Source organism: Solea solea, chromosome 13 (genome assembly GCF_958295425.1).
Source record: "Solea solea chromosome 13, fSolSol10.1, whole genome shotgun sequence".
NCBI lineage: Eukaryota > Metazoa > Chordata > Actinopteri > Pleuronectiformes > Soleidae > Solea > Solea solea.
Window position 1 is genome coordinate 15,698,545 of NC_081146.1, and position 18,222 is coordinate 15,716,766.

Genomic DNA, 18,222 nt, shown 5'->3' on the forward strand with positions numbered 1-18,222 from the left:
GTTAGAGCGCTTCAGGCAATTTGCTAAATTGGCACATACCGTAATTCAACAGCAGGTTCATTTTGCTCTGAGTTAACTGTAAATGAACAATTGACTGTCAGCCATAAATGGCCAGTACAACCCGATTACCTCTGATACAGTGAGAGGAGCGTGTGGATTTCAGCCTGATTTCAGGGAAAATAGAGGAAGACATGACTGCATCTCTGTCGTCTTGTGATTCAGCCTCAGGATGAGGGTCACGGGTTTATGGGCAAAAAAAACGGTACATAAGGTTTTTGCTGGCGCATCTCAGTTACTTCCCTTTAACGCCAACACAGATTGTGGCAAATGGGAGTAACCGGAATGGAATGGAAGCCGGTCTTGTAAAATGTTCATCCTTGGATGACCCAGTTGCAAAACATGAGGTCAAAACTGTGTCAAACACTATGGGCTCACAGAGATAAATGTTGGTTACATGGGTCTCATCCATCCATCATTTTCATATGTTCCCTATGATGTATGTATGATGATCTACCACAGATTAGACCTGTTTACTTTCAATATAAATTAGACTCTTTTTTTTTCTTTTAATGGAAAAGTTCCAGACTCTTATGATACATTTTAGTCCAAGGGAGATTAAATTATAATCTATTGCCACGGATCCAAGCCTGCGTCCATTTATGATAATCTATGTGCATAACCTAATATAGGCCACTCAAGCGCCACGTTTGGAGAGTGATTTAGTGTATTTCCAGAATGTACAGTATGTCCTTGGGGATATTCGAGACGTGAATCCACAAGGTCATGGTTGCTCCTGATGCAGTGTAGATATAAAATTAAGGTTGGGCAATGTTGTCATATTTATCCAGTAAAACATTGCCGATACGTATTGTTTATGGCAGCTCAGAGCCTCAGCCTTCATGAATGTGCGTGTAAAACTGTGGAACACAACAAGCTTTACGTTACTGATCAGTTTCTTCTCAGACATTTCACGGAGGAGTCGTCTGGTTTTGTGGGTGTTGTATGTCATCGGATCAAGTCAAATGAATTATTTATAAAGCCCAAATCCATCTAACACAGTATGCCTCAGTGGGTTTTCTCAAATGTGTACATAATAGCAACATCCTTTGTCTGCAATTCAATATAAAACATGTATTAATCAAACCACCGGTGCTCCCTCAATTTGTATTTGATGTCACACAAATGATATTAAATGCAAGATTAACACATTTTTGACGAGGTGCATTATGTTGTCTTACCTGTGGTTTGACCTGGGCCGTCCAGTTTGGATTCACATTTTGGAAGAGAGCAATCTACAGAGAGGCAGAGGAATAAAATGTCAGAGAAAGGATGTTTAAAAAAAAAGGAAATGAGTGAACGACTGTGAAGCAGCTCTTTGAAAGAAGTCTCTGAATGGTCTCTCCCTGAGATTGAGCACCATCTAATGCGCTGATTTGATGTGATAAAGCCATCGAGACCAAGCAGAGTATATATCTGTATTATCTTCACGGAGATGAAATGCTGAGAACATTCAGGCAGACTTGTGAAACAGCAGGGAAGTGTTTCAGCTGATTGTTATCTGTTATCTTACACTGCAGAGGAGAAGGTGCTAAAATCAGGGGTCTCACTTTCTACATCACAACTGATTCAGGATTTATTTATGAATAGCAAATGGTTCATGACGGCCATCCTGATTATCCACACTCTAATCACACTTTCAACAGGATTCATACAATTTGGCACAATAATTCAATAACAGCATCCATCGGTACACAATATAAAATGTTTGGCCTCAGATTTGTGAAATGATTGTGTTTAACAGTGGCCTCTGTTTTCTATGAGTTCTAAGAATTATTCAGGAAAAACATTATCGACTGATTTGACATGGCCATATGGCCAAGTAATAATTCCTTCTGTTTGTGGTGTTATTTCTTTAATTCTTAATGTTTTGGGCAGGTCCCTTTTGAAAGAGATGCAATTTTTTATCAAAAATATATGAACGAATAACGATTGAATACAAGTTAAACATTTAAATGTATATGGTCAAATGAAGGCAGCATTTCTTTCTACCTCATTGAAACATTTAGATGGTTGCACACTTGGATTTATTCATGAACAACGCTGTTCTAATACAGTTGACATTTATTCACCCTCAGAAAAAGAAATATAATACAAAGGATTTTATTAAGTCTCTCTCAACGCAAGTTGTTTAAATCTTGAAATGTTTTCTGTGTCCAGAAGTATGAGGTTCAGACAAAACTAAATCTTAAACAAAGAGTTGCTTAACATAAAGCTACCGTTGCGAGATAGAGAAGAGTCATGGATCAGCATTTATTTTAAAAGTGCTGCCAAAGTCAACAGAGGGGGGACCTGAATAAAGAGCTGTTAACAGGGAAGGATTCTGGATTCATGAATTAAATACCACTAAATACCACTGAACCTTAGGGAAACCCAGGATCTTAGTCCTTTTATGTTGCATTTAAAAGTTTTTTGGTTTTTTTGTTGTTGTTTTTTTAAAATATACATTTATTTTAAATGCTATATTAAAAGCTCTTTCTATTTGAGGTAATTTGGAAGAAGATTTTGGTCCAATTCATATTCTTGTGACCATTATTCTAGCAAAACATTGTGATGGAATAATTCATGCAACCACTGACATTGATTCTTCTCACACGATGTTGTGATTGGGTGATTTTTGGTACATTTATGCTGATGTAATATTGTTAATGTGTGTTAAATACATATATTTTTTGGATTATTTGTTTGTACACAGGTGTTGCCACGGGCGAAATGTGTTGTTTACTCATGAATAAATCGGTGAAGTCACTTCAGAGTGCACAGGTTTTTTTCCACTGTTTATTCTGTATTAGCATTGACATGCTCCAGCGGACTGACAGCAGACTAACTCTGCTTCTTGGGTCACTCATCAGTTGGATGCTACAGTGGCACAAGATAACGGCGAGGAGAGGCAGCAAAAATAAGAGACTGGGGCAGCTTAGTTCTTCTTCAGTCTGACTTCTCCTGGCTGTCTTTCTGAAAAGGACAGCTTGGCATATGCTGCTGCCTCGCGAGGATTACAGTAAGCACCTGTTCACACACACACTGTACTGTACGTTTCACTTTATACAGCAGAGTGTGGATGAAGTGAAAAGTGATTATCCTCGAGTGGAATTTCAGGAGGCCTTACATGTGTTTTTAGCATCAGATTGTTTTTCAAACATTTGGACAAGCATGTCACAGCATTTGCATAATAACTCAAGTGAGTGATCATCGTGAAATCATCTTTGCAGAGGTCTGGGGGAAACGATGGTCAGCAACTGCTGCCAAGAAGGGATTAGGTGGCAACATGGTCATATGGACAGAAGGCGACTGAGAAAAGAGAGAAGTAATCTTCAACTGAATAGTGAGAAAGAAACAAAACCACCTGTCAAAGATAAGTGACAGAGGTTTCACTTGCTTTTGTGTTCAAGAGACAGATAAGGAAGCTGAAAAGAATCACTAACTTTAAAGAATTCTCCAAAATCTACTACTAACCTACAACATACTATAGTATATCTTCAAGAACTACATTTATCTCAAATCTTATTCAAACAATCAATAAAACAACTGATCTGGCAGCTTAGGGTGAAAACACCAGAATGTAAAGATAAGGATGTTAAAGATGGGGCTGCAACTATTATTCGATGAATATAATACTAATCGATAACTAAATTAATCATCAACAATTTAAATCAATCCAGCAGTATAGTGTACAGTGACTCAACATTTTCCCATGAAAACTGCATTCCAAATAATGACAAAGCACCAAGAAAAATAGGTAAAGGCCTGTTTCTTTAAAATGAAGTGAAACTGTGCACAGTTGGATGTTACAGCAGTTAAGTGTGAAATATCAATTATGTTTGGTTTCCTTTTCTAGTATGTCATTTCTGACCTAATTCGGGAGGTAGTGTGGGATTATGGGAATTGTTGTTCTGCCACAGAATCCCTCACATTCTCTGGGAGAGCTTTGGCAGAACGTGCAGCAAACAGCTACGGTCAGTTGTGATCCATTAATGACAATTACACACGATAAAATGAAAAAATAACAACACACTGGCTAAGTAGTAGAAGTGAATATTTCCTTCCTCACCCTGATATTTCATCGAGGGTTTGCCACAGAAGTTTTAGCAGAGACAGGAAAAGCAGATTAAGTCATAAAGAGGTGACAAATTAAACATAACCTGAATAAAAATACAGTTTTCTATAGATTTTAAGTGCTGGAAAAGTTTTGGCAAATGTAATGCAACAATATTTTTACATATTTGAGTGCACAATGCTGCATTATGTTACGGTGAAAGGATCCCTGAATTTGACTGGAAATAAGCATTAGCCTGACCTCCTCCTGTGAATGCTTCAACAAAAACAAAAAACACAACAAGGCAGCCTCTCTTCTTTCAAAAAAAAAAAAGAAAAAAGGCAGCAATTCATTTAACAGTAGGTACTTCTGCGAGCCAGTAGGTTGGGATGTTAAGCTTGATCCTCGACCCATTTCATGTGAAGCCAGAGAGGCCAAGCAGTAGTTTAGCCTTCCTAAGCCAGGAGAGCACTGGGCTGGCACTGTTCACGCGACAGTGATCAGAGCCTGCTGCTGTCTTCAAAGCAACAGGGAATTTTAACGTGTGTGTGTGTTCCAGGTTACTCACGTTGTGGGGACCTACATCTGTTTACACAGTCACACTTGTCTTCCTAATGGGGATAAAAAGCAAGTCCCCATCCCATAATTGATCACATTTTAAGGTGAAGACATGTTGTATGGTTAGGATGTGGTTAAGTTTAAGGTTAAGTTAAAGGTCAGGGTTAGGGCTAGGCCAGTAGTAGTTATGGTTAAGGTTAGAGTAAGTCTCCAGGAAATGAATGCAAGTCACAATAATGTCCCCCGAAGTCATAGAAGTCAGAATGTGTGTGTAGGACCAAAAATGTTATTTAAAGTGCCTTTTTGCAGGTTAAGACCTGGTTTTAGGGTTAGGGTTGAAATTGGGTTTATGTTATGGTTAGAGTAAAGGTTAGAGTAAGGCACTTTGTTGTGATGGTTAAGGTTAGGGTAAGGGTCCTCACTATGAATGAAGCACAAACATGAGTATGCGTGTGTGTAGTATTCCTTATGTTGTTGGGACACATTATGGGGGCTTGTCTTCCTTATGGGGACAGATATCAAGTCCCTGTAATGTAAATTACTACATTTTAAGGTGAAGACATGATTTAAAGTTAGGCTGAAGTCAGGGTTAGGATTAGACCAGTAGTAGTTATGGTTAAGGTTAGAATAAGTCTCCAGAAAATGAATGGAAGTCAATGCAATGTCCTCTCAAATCATGGAAACCAGTGTGTGCCTGTGTGTGTGAGACTACACGATTATTATTCAGGCAGACTTTACAGTTTGCAGCTGTTGACAGAAGACAAGCACTGTCGGCAGCACATAAGCTCACATGTGTACGCAAACACAAACTACAGGCTGCGCTTTGATTTTTACCAAAGTGGAGTTCATGTTCCACTTTATTCAAACTTTCAGACAGGCTGAAGACAGACCCTTAAGGATCTGCTCGCAAGAGTAAAGCATGCCAATGAAACACACATATGCGCCTGGGATCGCGTTGCAGTTGGCACGTGTGAAACGGTGTGGGAGAAAATATGACTTTAAGAAAGTAAAAGCTGATCTACCAACTTTGTTCACTAAAAGTGAAGAAAAAGAAATATGAAACTCATGCACAAGTGAGAAATCGGTTTGGTGAAAACTGACCCGCCGATCGATTTCATGAATGAAAAGACCCTGACACATGACTTATTGAAACTGCACCAGTATCTCCAGGGGAAACTCTTCAAAAACAGTGAGTCTCAGAACTCACAGGGGGGGGTACGGCCTCATAACTCGGTGGCTGCTTTATCAAAGTGCTATTCTTGGGGAGAAAAAAAGGAGAAGCACAAAGCACTGTGGGAGGCTTGTGACTTCAAATCCCAGATCCAGATGTTTCCATGGTTTAATCTGCATGTGTGTATGCACGTGTGTCAGGGAGGATTGAAGCATCTGCTCCAGGGGCAAAAGGAGAGAGTGGAGAGGTCAACGGAGGAAGAATAAAGAATGTGGAGGAATCCTGCAAATCATTATCTACACCAACAGGAGGTCGTATTTGTGCTGTTTGTTTGTCTGCAAGATTTCCCAAGAACTACTGAACCAAACTCTATTACATTTTGTGGAGCGGTGGAACATGATGATCCAAAAAAGAACTTGAATACAGAAGATCCGATTTAGCGGGTGAATACAGGGATTTGGTTTCTTTAGTTTCAACATTTTAAGATGAGCTGTTGTAGGTACAGTATGCACTCTTGGATTAGTCTCTTTTTTTAGGTGGTCTCCATAGTGTTAAAAATATGTCTTAAATAAAAGTGAAAATAGTAAGGGGCTGTTGAAAAATGCACAGCCGACACCAGAGTTGTTTTTAACCAAGGTGCTCGTGGGCCTGCTTTGCTGTTCGAAACGTGTGGAGAAAAAAAAAGGGTAAAAACAGAAGTGCTTTTTCTCCTTCACCAAATGATTCAGGAGATTCCTCTGAGTGTGTGAAGACCAATTTGACTTATTTCTTTAGCCCAAGGATCAAAAGTTGCATCCACTACATTCTCATTTTGTTGCTCTTTTTCTAAAATACTTTGAAAACAATGTATGAATGCAAACAATGTATGCATGTAAATGGCCTTCAACTGTTGTCATTGCTGCTCTCTCCTCTGGAGCAATATAACATTCCATGTAGTGAGATAATAGTGTAAAAGTGCTTTGTTTGCATCATTTCAAAATCTATTGCCAAAGGATAGATTTATGCTTGCGTTTGTCATGTGTCTTTGTGTCTCAGACTGTCAGTCAAATGTGATTACTTTTGTTGTGATGTTTCATTTATGAAATGTAAAAGAGAAGGGAGGCATGTAATTGTGGTGGCCTATTACAAACAGAAGACCTCCATGTTACACCGTCTTGTCATCAGCAAACGGGCTCATTATTTGAATATGTGACAGCGCTGAGCAGAGGCAAGACATGAGGTAATGATGGAGGGCTGTGTGGGAGAGGAGAGGAGGAGGAGCAGTTGATGAAAGGAATGATGGAGTGGGTGTCTGTAGCTGACTGATAGAAGTTTCTTTCTTATCAGATGAGGGATTTGCAGGAGACACACAGACCAGCCCACAGCCTATTTTTATGACATGCAATCCTCTCGCGTCTCCATCCCTCGCTCGTTCACCACACATCACTCCATCATCCCCCTCTTCCTTTGCCTCCATGGCCCCCGGGCGACGTGGGTGGGATGTAGAGATTTATACCTCTGCTCTGTGCATGTGTGCGCTTCATGTGTGCGCGTGTGCACGTGTGAGGTAATGAAGATGTCTCACAAGCTACACATTACCGACCTACAGTATTGGAAGCTCTGATAATCTACCAGGCAATATCTTGCACGTATATTCGACTGCTAACCGTCCTGATGACAGAAAAAGAAATCTCCATATGTCTACATTTAACCAAGTGACGAGAGCTGCGGTGTCATATTTATCACTTTACATTATTGTACAAGAAGGATCTCAAGAACTATACGTCTTCAATTTGTCCACAAAATGAAAGCCAGCTTTGTTCAACTCCAAACCGACTGGGTTATTCTCATTTGCCTCGGCTTTAAACAAATATATAATAATTCCTGATCCTTGTTGGTGTATCTTTAATGTGACCTTGATGACATTTTACAAAAATCAATAATTTGGTGAGATGGAGGGGGGCTTACACGTCCATAAAGTGTATTACAACTCTCTCAAAAAGGTCAAGAGTCTCTGATTAGATCGATAAACATGGTCTGACCATAAAACAGGTAATTGCCTTCCTGTGCTACCTTCTTGATTGTCTTCTCCATAAAACTCTCCAATAAACACTAAGAGACGCACAACCCATAACAACAATCTCCACATCTGGTCCTTGTTGGGAGCATACAGTAGGATTTTTATATAAACTGCCTCGCTCACATCTGGTAAAATGACCTGGAATAGATTGTTTCTGTTTTTTATTTACGCTTCTTATTGCTTACCTGTGATGTGATCAGAATATTTATTACCATGATTACATTTAGAAAAAAATGAATGTCATTGTGTATTCTGACTGAGTTTTGTTTTCGATTACATTCTTACTGGAAAAAAGTACCATTTATTTTGCAGTCACAACACATTGATCAAGCGAATGTTAATGACTGAATGAATGAATGCTACAAAGCTTTACAGTATTTTTTGCGTACTTTTGGGTCTCTGTCTTTTGCATGCACATGCTCTTATTTTGAAATCAAACCACAACCTGCCTCTTATTTGTGACCACTGAGTTTCAGGGTGACATCTGGATAAACTCTGACAAAGTATATTAGTTAGTTATATTTAGGCATCAGTAGTTCATATTGTGATGGTATCTAATGTGGTAATGCTCCATCTTGTTATAAATATTTTAGATAGTAAATATCCTACGCAAATTCTTTGTATATTAATATCTACTTATATAACAAAAGAAATAACATGAATCGAAATGCAATCAACCCCAAACTCCACAGCTTTAGAGTACAATAACATGATTGACAAAGTAGTAAAACATTATGGAATTATGTATGTATAATAGGAAATATACATACTAAAAGTGTAGTTTATTCTTAAACATACATGCTGTAACAAGTCAAATAGATGTTTTGTCTATAAAACGCAGGAAATTGTATAAGATGTTTTGTTTTGTCAACAAACCAAAGATATTCCGATTGCAGTTATAGAGGAGCAAAGAATCCAGAACACGTTTACATTTAAGAAGCTGAAATCACAGAAATCCCATTAATCGATGAACTGCTGCAGCCCTGAACACAAAATGAATCTATCATCAGTCATCATCTACCGCTTTATCCTCCACCAGAGGGTCGCGGGGGGTGCTGTGCCAATCTCAGCTACATCGGGCGATAGGCGGGGTACACCCTGGACAGTTCGCCAGTCCATCGCAGGGCCACACACACAGATAGAGACAAACAACCATTCACTCTCACACACACTCCTATGGTCAATTTGGAGTGCCCAATTTACCTATCCCCACATTGCATGTTTTTGGACTGTGGGAGGAAGCCGGAGTACCCGGAGAGAACCCACGCACACACGGGGAGAACATGCAAACTCCATGCAGAAAGGCCCTTGTTCCAACCGGGGCTCGAACCCGGGTCTTCTCGCTGCAAGGCGAGAGTGCTAACCACTACACTACCGTGTGGCCCTGAATCTATCATATACTTACTTATTTCTCTTTCTTTCAAAACTCGTCCTCTTGTCCTCTTTGAACTGAATATGTCAAATGACAGGGGCCCGGCGATTTAGCAGCGCGGGTAATGCCAATCTGAGCTTACCGTCTCTGATGCTGACCAACTGCCAATTAGGCTCAGGCTGCCCCTGGATGCAACCATAAGGTTTCAGCCTCATGGAAAGCAGAGTAGCCTACATTTAGCAGGGCGAGCTCCACCCAAGCCTCAGCTCTATAATTTGATGAGTGATTCTTGTTTGTCGCTCCAAGTATGTCATGTCTTCTTTTCACTGCAGCTAACTCTCACTTCCCGCTCTCCTGTATTTTCATTCGCTCAGCCGATTCTACATCTCATCTCCTCTCTCGGTACATTCCTGACCTTTAACTCCTGAGCTCCACGATGCACGCTGTGCGGCCTGCTGAAGTCTCTTCCTTCTCTGAACGATTATATGAAGCTTTTGCTTGAATGTGCAGGACACGAGACAATGTTAGGCCGTGACGCTCTCCCTGATTCTGACTGTAAGGAATCACTGCTCAGTGACTTGGCTTACATTACAGCCTGCTCTGCCACAGGCCACCGAGTTCACTCTGGGTGCAGAGGAAAATGGCTCACTGCGTTATCAATACTAACAATAATAATAATAATAACATACTTTATTTATATAGCACTTTTCTTAATAAATGTGCTTGCTTGTAACAAAAAGTGTTTGCTTAACAGTCAAATCAAATATTTCAAGGTATTTTACCTGGTAAGGCAGAGAAAAGAGTGGAAAGAAAACACTACCTTTTAACAAGAAGCAAATATCTGGCAGAACCAGACTCTGGGATGCGCCTCGGCTGGTTGGGGTGAAGGAAAATAGTGAACAGAGGTGGAGTGGGGTACAAAAAGAGAGAAGGAGCCACAGGGTAGAGACAAGGAGCCACTAATTGAGGGCAGTACATGACAACAAATAGAATGGCAAAGTAAAAAGGATGAAACAATAGAACAATTAAATAAGTAAATTAGAATAGTCCATGACTGCACAATCATGCCAAGGTGTCTTCACTAACTAGTGATACAAAAAAAAGAGTTTATAAAATTGCTTGAGGGTCCGGGCAGGTCTCGCATGTGAAGGAAGGTAGTTCCACATTTCAGGAGCTGCTACAGAGTGAAGTCTCTATCTCCTCTGTTTTTCAGTCATGATCTAGGCACGTGCAAGAGCAGCTGGTCAGCTGACCTCAGAGCTCTGCCTGAGTGTGCGGCTTCAAGAGCTTTGTCAAATATGCAGGTCCCAGGCTATTATGACATCGAAATACAATAGGATCTGCAAAGGAAACCTAAAATAGACAGGGAGCCAGGTGTAAAGAGGCCAGAACAGGAGTGATAGGCTCTCTGTGTTTTGTCCCTTCCAGAAGGTGAACAGCACTATTTTGGACAATCTGTAATCTGTCTTCTTTTCGTTAATGGTTAGGACGTTTAACCCCATCCATGTCTGTACGTCCCTGAGACAGTCCAGCAGGAACTGAATGGAAGCCAAGTAGGTTTGACAGTAAGGGAAGATACATCTGTAAATAATCTGCAAAAAGAGCCCAAGGGAAGCAAGTACAGTGAGAAAAGGATAGAACCCATAATAGAGCCCTGAGGCACCCCACAGGTAAAAAGCAGCTGACGAATATTGACCTGGATGGACAGAGAAGCTTCTACTTAAAGAAGCCCTTAAAATTAAGGGTTGTGCCCCTAATGCCCACACACAACCCAAGGTGGGACAAAATAATGTTACGATCTGCTGTCCAAGAACAATACGACTGGTGATGCACTGCTAGGGTTTCATTAGAGGCAATGAATACATGCAGGCAATTAAATACATCCATAAAGAATCACAACAAATATTACTTTTTCCCTTTGTCAGTCTTTTGTAGTTATTCTCAACTTAAACAAAGATAAAGTAGAAGTAATTATATATGTTCCTGCCTATTAATGATTCTTCTGGTACAAAACAAATCTATTATTTAACATAGCAGATGAGATATTCATGTTCACAATTTCATATTCAAAAAAGCAGAGACCATTCTGCCTCACCAGTCTATGGCTATCACAACTGATGACCAGTGAGCTACTGCTTTTGTGTGACTTTCAACAGAGATATTTCATTTGCTTCACCCTCACATTATATTTGGCTGCAGCTCTATGCAATGATGCTGAGGCTCGAGCCCTGTAACCTCATAACATGTCAATCAAGATTGTTTTCTTAAGATATAATACCTTGTATTAAAAATAAAAGCATTAAGATGATGTTATTTTTGCTTTGTGAAGATTGCTCTGTCCATAGCACTCCAACATAGAGTATCTTACAGTGGTTAAGCTGAAGATTTAATGCATCACTTAAGTGATTTTAGTTGAGGCAGAGCTTAGGGCTCTGGCATCAGGATATAATTAGATGCAGACAGTAGCTCTGTTCAGAACAAACTTCAATGCACATTAACGTTTCCTCTGTAAAATGTAACAAAGACCATCTAATGTAGTTTGACACTTGTGATTTGTAGGCCAGAATGCTTTGATCTGGTTTTGGTGGCCCCGCAAATTGATCAGGGTTGAAACCACAATCAAGTTTTGGCCCATTATATGAACAGAGTCATTTCCCATTGATGTGGCAGAGTTCAGACCACTATCCTGGGATTGAACCATGCTGACTGACCAGGGCCTTTTTGTTTGGCATAAAATAAAGCCAAGCTTCCAAATGATTTAGACCACATTCTTGAACATACTTGCTTTACATCTACTGAAAAATATTTTTAACTCTTTTTGAAGGGAAATGCATACACAATACCTAAATTACACAAACGTATGTTTACTACTGATTACTCTAACATGTAGTTTCTGTTGGGTTAAGGTTCGTAGTGTGCTGCATTTTTACCTCCAAAGATGTTGTGCTTTTGGCTGCAGGGTTAGGAAAGATGCTTTCGCTAGTTTATTATGTTTCTTGAAATCCTCTAGACAGCATCAGCTGACAGTTCTTACTGATGATTCCTGTCTATGTGTCCTAATGAGTACATTTATTTTTATTTCCAGGAAATAAAAGACTCATTATTTATACTTTGTTCAGCCCAAACGTCTACATAAAGCTGTTTTGATTTGATATGAAACCAAATAATATATATTACTAGACATTTGACAACAATACACCTTCCTAATGCAACTTCTGACTCTTCCACAACTAGGCAATCCTCTCATGATGAGCAGCTTCCTTTGATTACAAAGTACCCAATATTTTAAGTTCAAAGGGGATAAGCTGCTGAGCATTGCGTGGGCTCTTGGCAATCAGCAACATGCTACTGGGATGTGATGCGTCACTCTGAAGAATGCTTAATTAAAGTCCAAATATGCAATCTAAATAGAAAACAAGGGAGTACTCTCATCAGCTCTGTTCAAAACACAACTGGAGACACTTTTAGTCTAACAACTAACTGATGACATGTAGTAAACAACTAAATATATTTATGAAGAAGGCTATTGTATTCCTATAGAACATATGTCTAAATGTGTGGTGATAAACGCCTGAATAGCAGAGCATGGGGATGAAACAAGTTTAACAAAAACAAAAAAAAGCAGCTGAATATTCCTCCCCTTTGACCAGTTGCAAGAAATTCAGCACTGAATTTTAAATCAAGGCATGAGCAACCTGAGAGGGAGTGACTCAGCAGCCGAGCTGCGATCCACAGCAACAGTGTGGGACTAAGAGATGGAGCTCCATCTGCTCACTGAAAAGAATTAAGGCAAGAGCAACATCAAGTGTTTCCGAGGGCCGACGACAAGAACGCCATCTATTCAAGTGCCGGAATTAAAACTATTGCATTTTCAAGGGGACTTAAAGTTTGGCAACCTTTATAGCCTCAAACCCACGCTTTGTTACGCAAACAGTCAGCAAACTACAGTCTCCTGTCATCAAGCCAAGAAGTCAATCCAGGAGCTGTTTGGTTGCTGCCACATTCAAGGCGTCACTGGATAACTAAGACACCAGAGTGCATACAGAGTCCAGGAGAGGAGAGAAGACACACACACTCATTCACTCACAGAGCTCCAGAAATAAAGTGCTTGGGATCAACTAGGATGAGCAGCTGTGTGTCAAGATTTCAACATGCAACAAGCTGGCAGCAATTAGAGGACAAACCTGCTGGAGAGGCTACAGGGAGCAGGATGACCATCACTACTGCTGCAGCACAGTAAACCCACACAAGGATGTACAGTGTATGTAAAGGTTCACACTGAATATTCGTTTGTTTTGCAGCAATTTTACCCACGATTTACAGAGTCTGCACCAGTCAGCACAAGCTGAGGACAGTCGGTCCGATGAGTTGGCACAGAAATGTGTTAACGTGTGAGGGTAACAGACCTGACCCGACCTCAGTCGCATTCAACCAAACATGTTTGATTTTTTTTTGAGCGGACTCTGGACACAATCGGGACGTGTGTACTGATTACTGAGCGTGCAAACACATGCTGCCAACAGCCAGTGAATAAGAGTAGGTGGGGCACAGGACATAGCGTCAGAAGACGAGACGACAACGGCGACGACGACAGGAAGTAGCGAGAATATCAAAACTGTTGCTCTCGTAGACATGGTCACTCTTCGTGGGAGTTTGATGTGTTCATTCGGTTTGTTTGACAAATCACTTTTGTTGTTAGTGTGAACTCCAAGTCAAAATCTGTAACCACTGTGAAAGTTGTGTAGTTTCCAGCTTTAGATCCGGCCCTCCGTGCAAATGAGTCATTCTCCTCACCTAGTGTTTCGCTGCTCTGCCTCTCACCTGCAGCTCGTCTACTCATTAGTTCCCCGGGATGTAGCTTAAGGGCTGAATGGTTCACCATTTTTTAAAATCAAATTCACACTTTGAAATTGCGAATTGCAAAAGCGGCAATGTCACAATTGTTCTATGTTCTACAGTGCATATGCCAATTTAAAATACATGCATGTTGGAAAGAGTTTATATCTTTAAGATGTTTGGAATGCATCTCATGTGAAATCATGTTTTAAGTCCAACAGTCACAACAATGTTGAACTGAAACTTGACTTATCAGACTTATCCCAAATCAAATCAAAATAATGTGAATGTTAGAAATATCACAATTAAAATGTCTCCTCAAATCATTCAGTCATAGTCCACATTCACCTTATGATAAGCAGCAGTTTAAGTTCTGTGTAGCACATCTGATCTGACCTGTTATTCTGTTTTTACACCCTGGATTATTGCCTGTCGTTTCTTTGGATTTGTGTGTATTGATACTGTTATCCTGGTTTTAACTCTGCTATGAACTCTGACTAAGTAAAGTGAACATTCCTTAACTGAATCCTGTTTTTTGTGTTGTGTTCTTAGGGTTCTTAATATAAGTATATAATATAAGTGCACACAACATGCACTTACTGACTTATATCAACAAATGAGTACAGCTGATTAGCACAAAGGTCAATGAATTGAATGAACTGTGCATAATGGAGAGGAGAAAAGAAATAAGGCAAATCCGTTGGTGCGGAGTATGAAATGTTTCCATCGTTGGAATGAGATCAGCAATGTCTAAAGCACTGAATGAATAACAGAGAATGATATTATTATTATTCAAATGTGCTGAATGAAATCCAATTCCAAGCACAGCAAGTGCAAAGAATTCAGAATTTCATACAGTACCTTTTATTTTGCTCAGTATTCCATTATGTCAATTTCTGTAAGCCACTACAGTTGCATTACCACAACACATTAATTAAACAAAATGACTGAGAACATACGAGCTGTAATGTCGGCTGAACACATGCAACTACTCGTCATTATTCACTCAGGATTTTAGTGCTTTTTCCCCCATATTTTGTTCGTCATAATAGTCGACTATAAAAGTTTCCTGAGACCGTAACCTGCTTCTGTCTCCATCGCGAATACCGCGTGAACTCTGTTTGCTGCTCCATAAACATCCGAACGGTCCAACTTCACTGTGGGCCAACTTTCCAGGCTGATACAACTAGGCTATAGGAAAATACATTGGCAGGCCCCCAACCAACCATAAGAGCGACTAAAGCATTTCAATACAATCCTCTATGACAACATTCCTCAACGTCTGACTGACAGAGACAATTTCTAGAAGAAACAATATGGTTTATGGACTGTTTAAAACGTATGACGTGTGTGTGTGTGAGAGAGAGAGAGAGACAGCATCATGTTAACTAATGTCTGCTGCATTTATTGATTGGTCTATGCACTAGTAAGTGGATTCGTGCACAGGCTGTGTGTGTGTGTGTGTATAACCTTTTCTGGCATAAACACTGACCTTGTCAGGACCAGTAGTCCTCATGAAGACCACAACCTGGCCCTCATGAGGCAGAACCTCATTTGTGAGGAACTGGTTAAGGTTTAGGCCTAGGATGTGAACTGTTGTTAAATAGGTTAAGTTTAGCTATTGACTGGCTAGTGATAAATCTTTGTTTAGGTTGTCCAAATGAGTGTAAAGCAATGCAGTACACTGAGAGAAATAGCTGCACAAACCTGTATGTGTGTGTAAGTGTCTAAGTGGGTGTGTTCCTGCTTGTGTCCAGTGAGTGGAGGTGGCAGCCAGTAGACCCAGAGGCACCAGGTGTCACAGCGAGAAACAGCTGAGTGAGAGAGAGGAAGACAGCTGCTTCTCTTGGTGTGTGTGTGTGTCATAGGTGGTCCAGTTTTAATGGTGGTGACATCCTTCCTAACACTCAACCTCCGTGTTAAAATGTGGCTCTCAAAAACTGTAAATACACTAACTGTCTGTCCTCTTGATGCCTGGAGTCATACTAGGTTAAAAGATGTCCTTTTCAAAAGTGCGAGGGATGTGTTAATGTCACGACTCCTCTTGAGGGTTTTTACTTAAAAGATCTCATCTATAACAGCTGTAACGCTGTAAAGCTTCAGCTCCAAAATGTGCCTTGGAGAATCTTCACTGAGTTAAAAAGTTACAAAGCAAAAAATAATCGACATCTTTAAACACCTTATCATATCTTAGAAATTGGACACTCTGGTGTGAGAGTGGATGGTTGTCTGTCTCCATGTGTCCCTGTGATGGACTCTCGACCTGTCCAGGGTGTACCACGCCTTTCAGCCCTATATGTCAGCTGAGATTGACCCTCATGTGGAGGATAAAGCGGTAGCAGATGGATAAAAGGATCATATCTTAGAAGTAGGGCTGGGTGCTACGGCTTCATTATCGCAACAAAAAAAGTTCAAACTGTCAATATCGATTTACTTCTATGAGGAAAAACCAGGTAATTGTTGCTTAAAAAACACAAACACATTTCACAAATGTGAGGCAAATATGTGTCAGATCTCAAAGTGTGTTTGCACAATCCATAATCACTGTATCAATGTACTTTACTGAACCTTGGTAATATTGATATTCAAGAAAATGATATTGTGATTGTATTATATTATATTATATTATGCCCATGCCCTAGTTAGAAGTGTAACATCGCAGACACAATGTGTTGGTCATTTAGAAGTCAAACCAGAAAACACGTACATATCAGATTAATAATTATAACCATGAGGACATGTTTATGTCATTTTAAAGTATTTCTTACTTCAAGCAATAACTTTGGATGAAATAATAGTGTTTCAAGCTCGGTCAGGCTTTATGTATGTCTCTTTGAGCTATACGGTGTACAATGTGTTTATGTTTTTGGATGCAGAGTAGCCCTGTAGGCAGGCCTATCCCTTGTTTGTTATGATGATGCCATCATATTAGACAGGCCCTATTTTGTCCACACTGTGTGTGCATCCACGGCCTGTGGGATCTGTGTGAGCTCTGTTTTTAGACTGAGGCGTGATCCCCACACTCGTGTTCGATCAAACGCTTTGTAGATGGAAATTTAAAGGGGGGCAAAAAAAATAAAAATAAAACATGGTTCGACCCACGTCCACGAGGTTCGTGATGGAGACAAGACTGTAGCGTCGAGATGAAACCATCCACATCTTGACGCCTAATATTTGGTCCAACCCAAAATGGGGTCATTGCTTAATCGTTAAAAAGCTCACATCTATGTGAGGAGGTGTTACTGTCATCAAAGGCTGCGACATTTAAAAATGGACAGTGCAGTGGAGTAAAAATGTGCGTTTCTCCAACACGTCACACGCGCAGTGTAGTGCACACACCTCACCCACGGAGCGTGTCCGTGCTTTTATGACATTTATGTCAACAATGTGTCAGATGAGCGTTGATCCACGGCTGCGACAGCTCCACTGGAGCTCTCCCTCACACAGACTCTCCCCTTCCCCGACTTACCGGATTTGAAAAACGCCGCTATGTCTGCCGCGTCCTTCGCAGCCTCATCCAGTCCCTCTCCTGCGCTCATGGCTCCGCTCGCGTGTGCGTTATCCTCACTCGGTTTTTTTGTAGTTACAACAATTATATGTCTGCAAAAAGCGGATCCGGACGCCTTTTCATTGAAGCAGATCCGGTCATGCAATCTGGGCTCCCTTCATTAAGCGAGAGACCTCCTCCTCCATTTTGGCCGAGAGGGGAAAATCCAAGCGACCGATCGGCGGCGCTCCAGAGTTGGGACGTGAGGGAGCGGAGGAGGAGGAGATAGAAGGGGATGGAGCGAGAGGAGGCGGAGGTAAAGGAGGAGGGGAGGAGGGGGGTTCGAGGGGCGGATGGGGGTGGGATATCCTGGGATTCCGTTTCGGAGTGGTTTTTTTTTTTGGTGCATTGTGCGCCACCCAATTAATTTTCGTGTGCGCCACAGCGTACCAGTAACACCTCCACCCCCCACACATCCACAGCGTCACTCACTGCGGTGCTGATGCGGGCTGCGTGGGAGTCACTCGTGAGGGATTGTATGACTTCATAGCTCGAGATGTTACGGGACAAACGCATCATCATATCCTCTCTACTCTGACTGAACCAGAGTTGAAGCTAAATCCCTTCAAACGTATCGTTTGGAATG

At 40.8% G+C, this 18,222-nt stretch overlaps 1 protein-coding gene across 2 annotated transcripts in view; it reads right to left on the reverse strand.

Annotated features, from left to right (window-relative positions):
* The window catches only part of triob (trio Rho guanine nucleotide exchange factor b), a 98,849-nt gene extending 81,000 nt beyond the window's left edge, over positions 1 to 17,849 (reverse strand). Inside the window, exons 1-2 of one of the 2 annotated variants that reach the window (XM_058646948.1) lie at positions 17,559 to 17,847; positions 1,239 to 1,292 (exon numbers count right to left, since the gene is read on the reverse strand). In XM_058646948.1, the coding sequence (XP_058502931.1) occupies positions 1,239 to 1,292; positions 17,559 to 17,628 (124 nt within the window). In that variant the 5' untranslated portion in view covers positions 17,629 to 17,847. Of the gene's footprint in view, positions 1 to 1,238; positions 1,293 to 17,558 lie in introns of both variants that reach the window. The other variant, XM_058646950.1, reaches the window with a different exon arrangement.
* Positions 17,850 to 18,222: the final 373 nt, after the last annotated feature.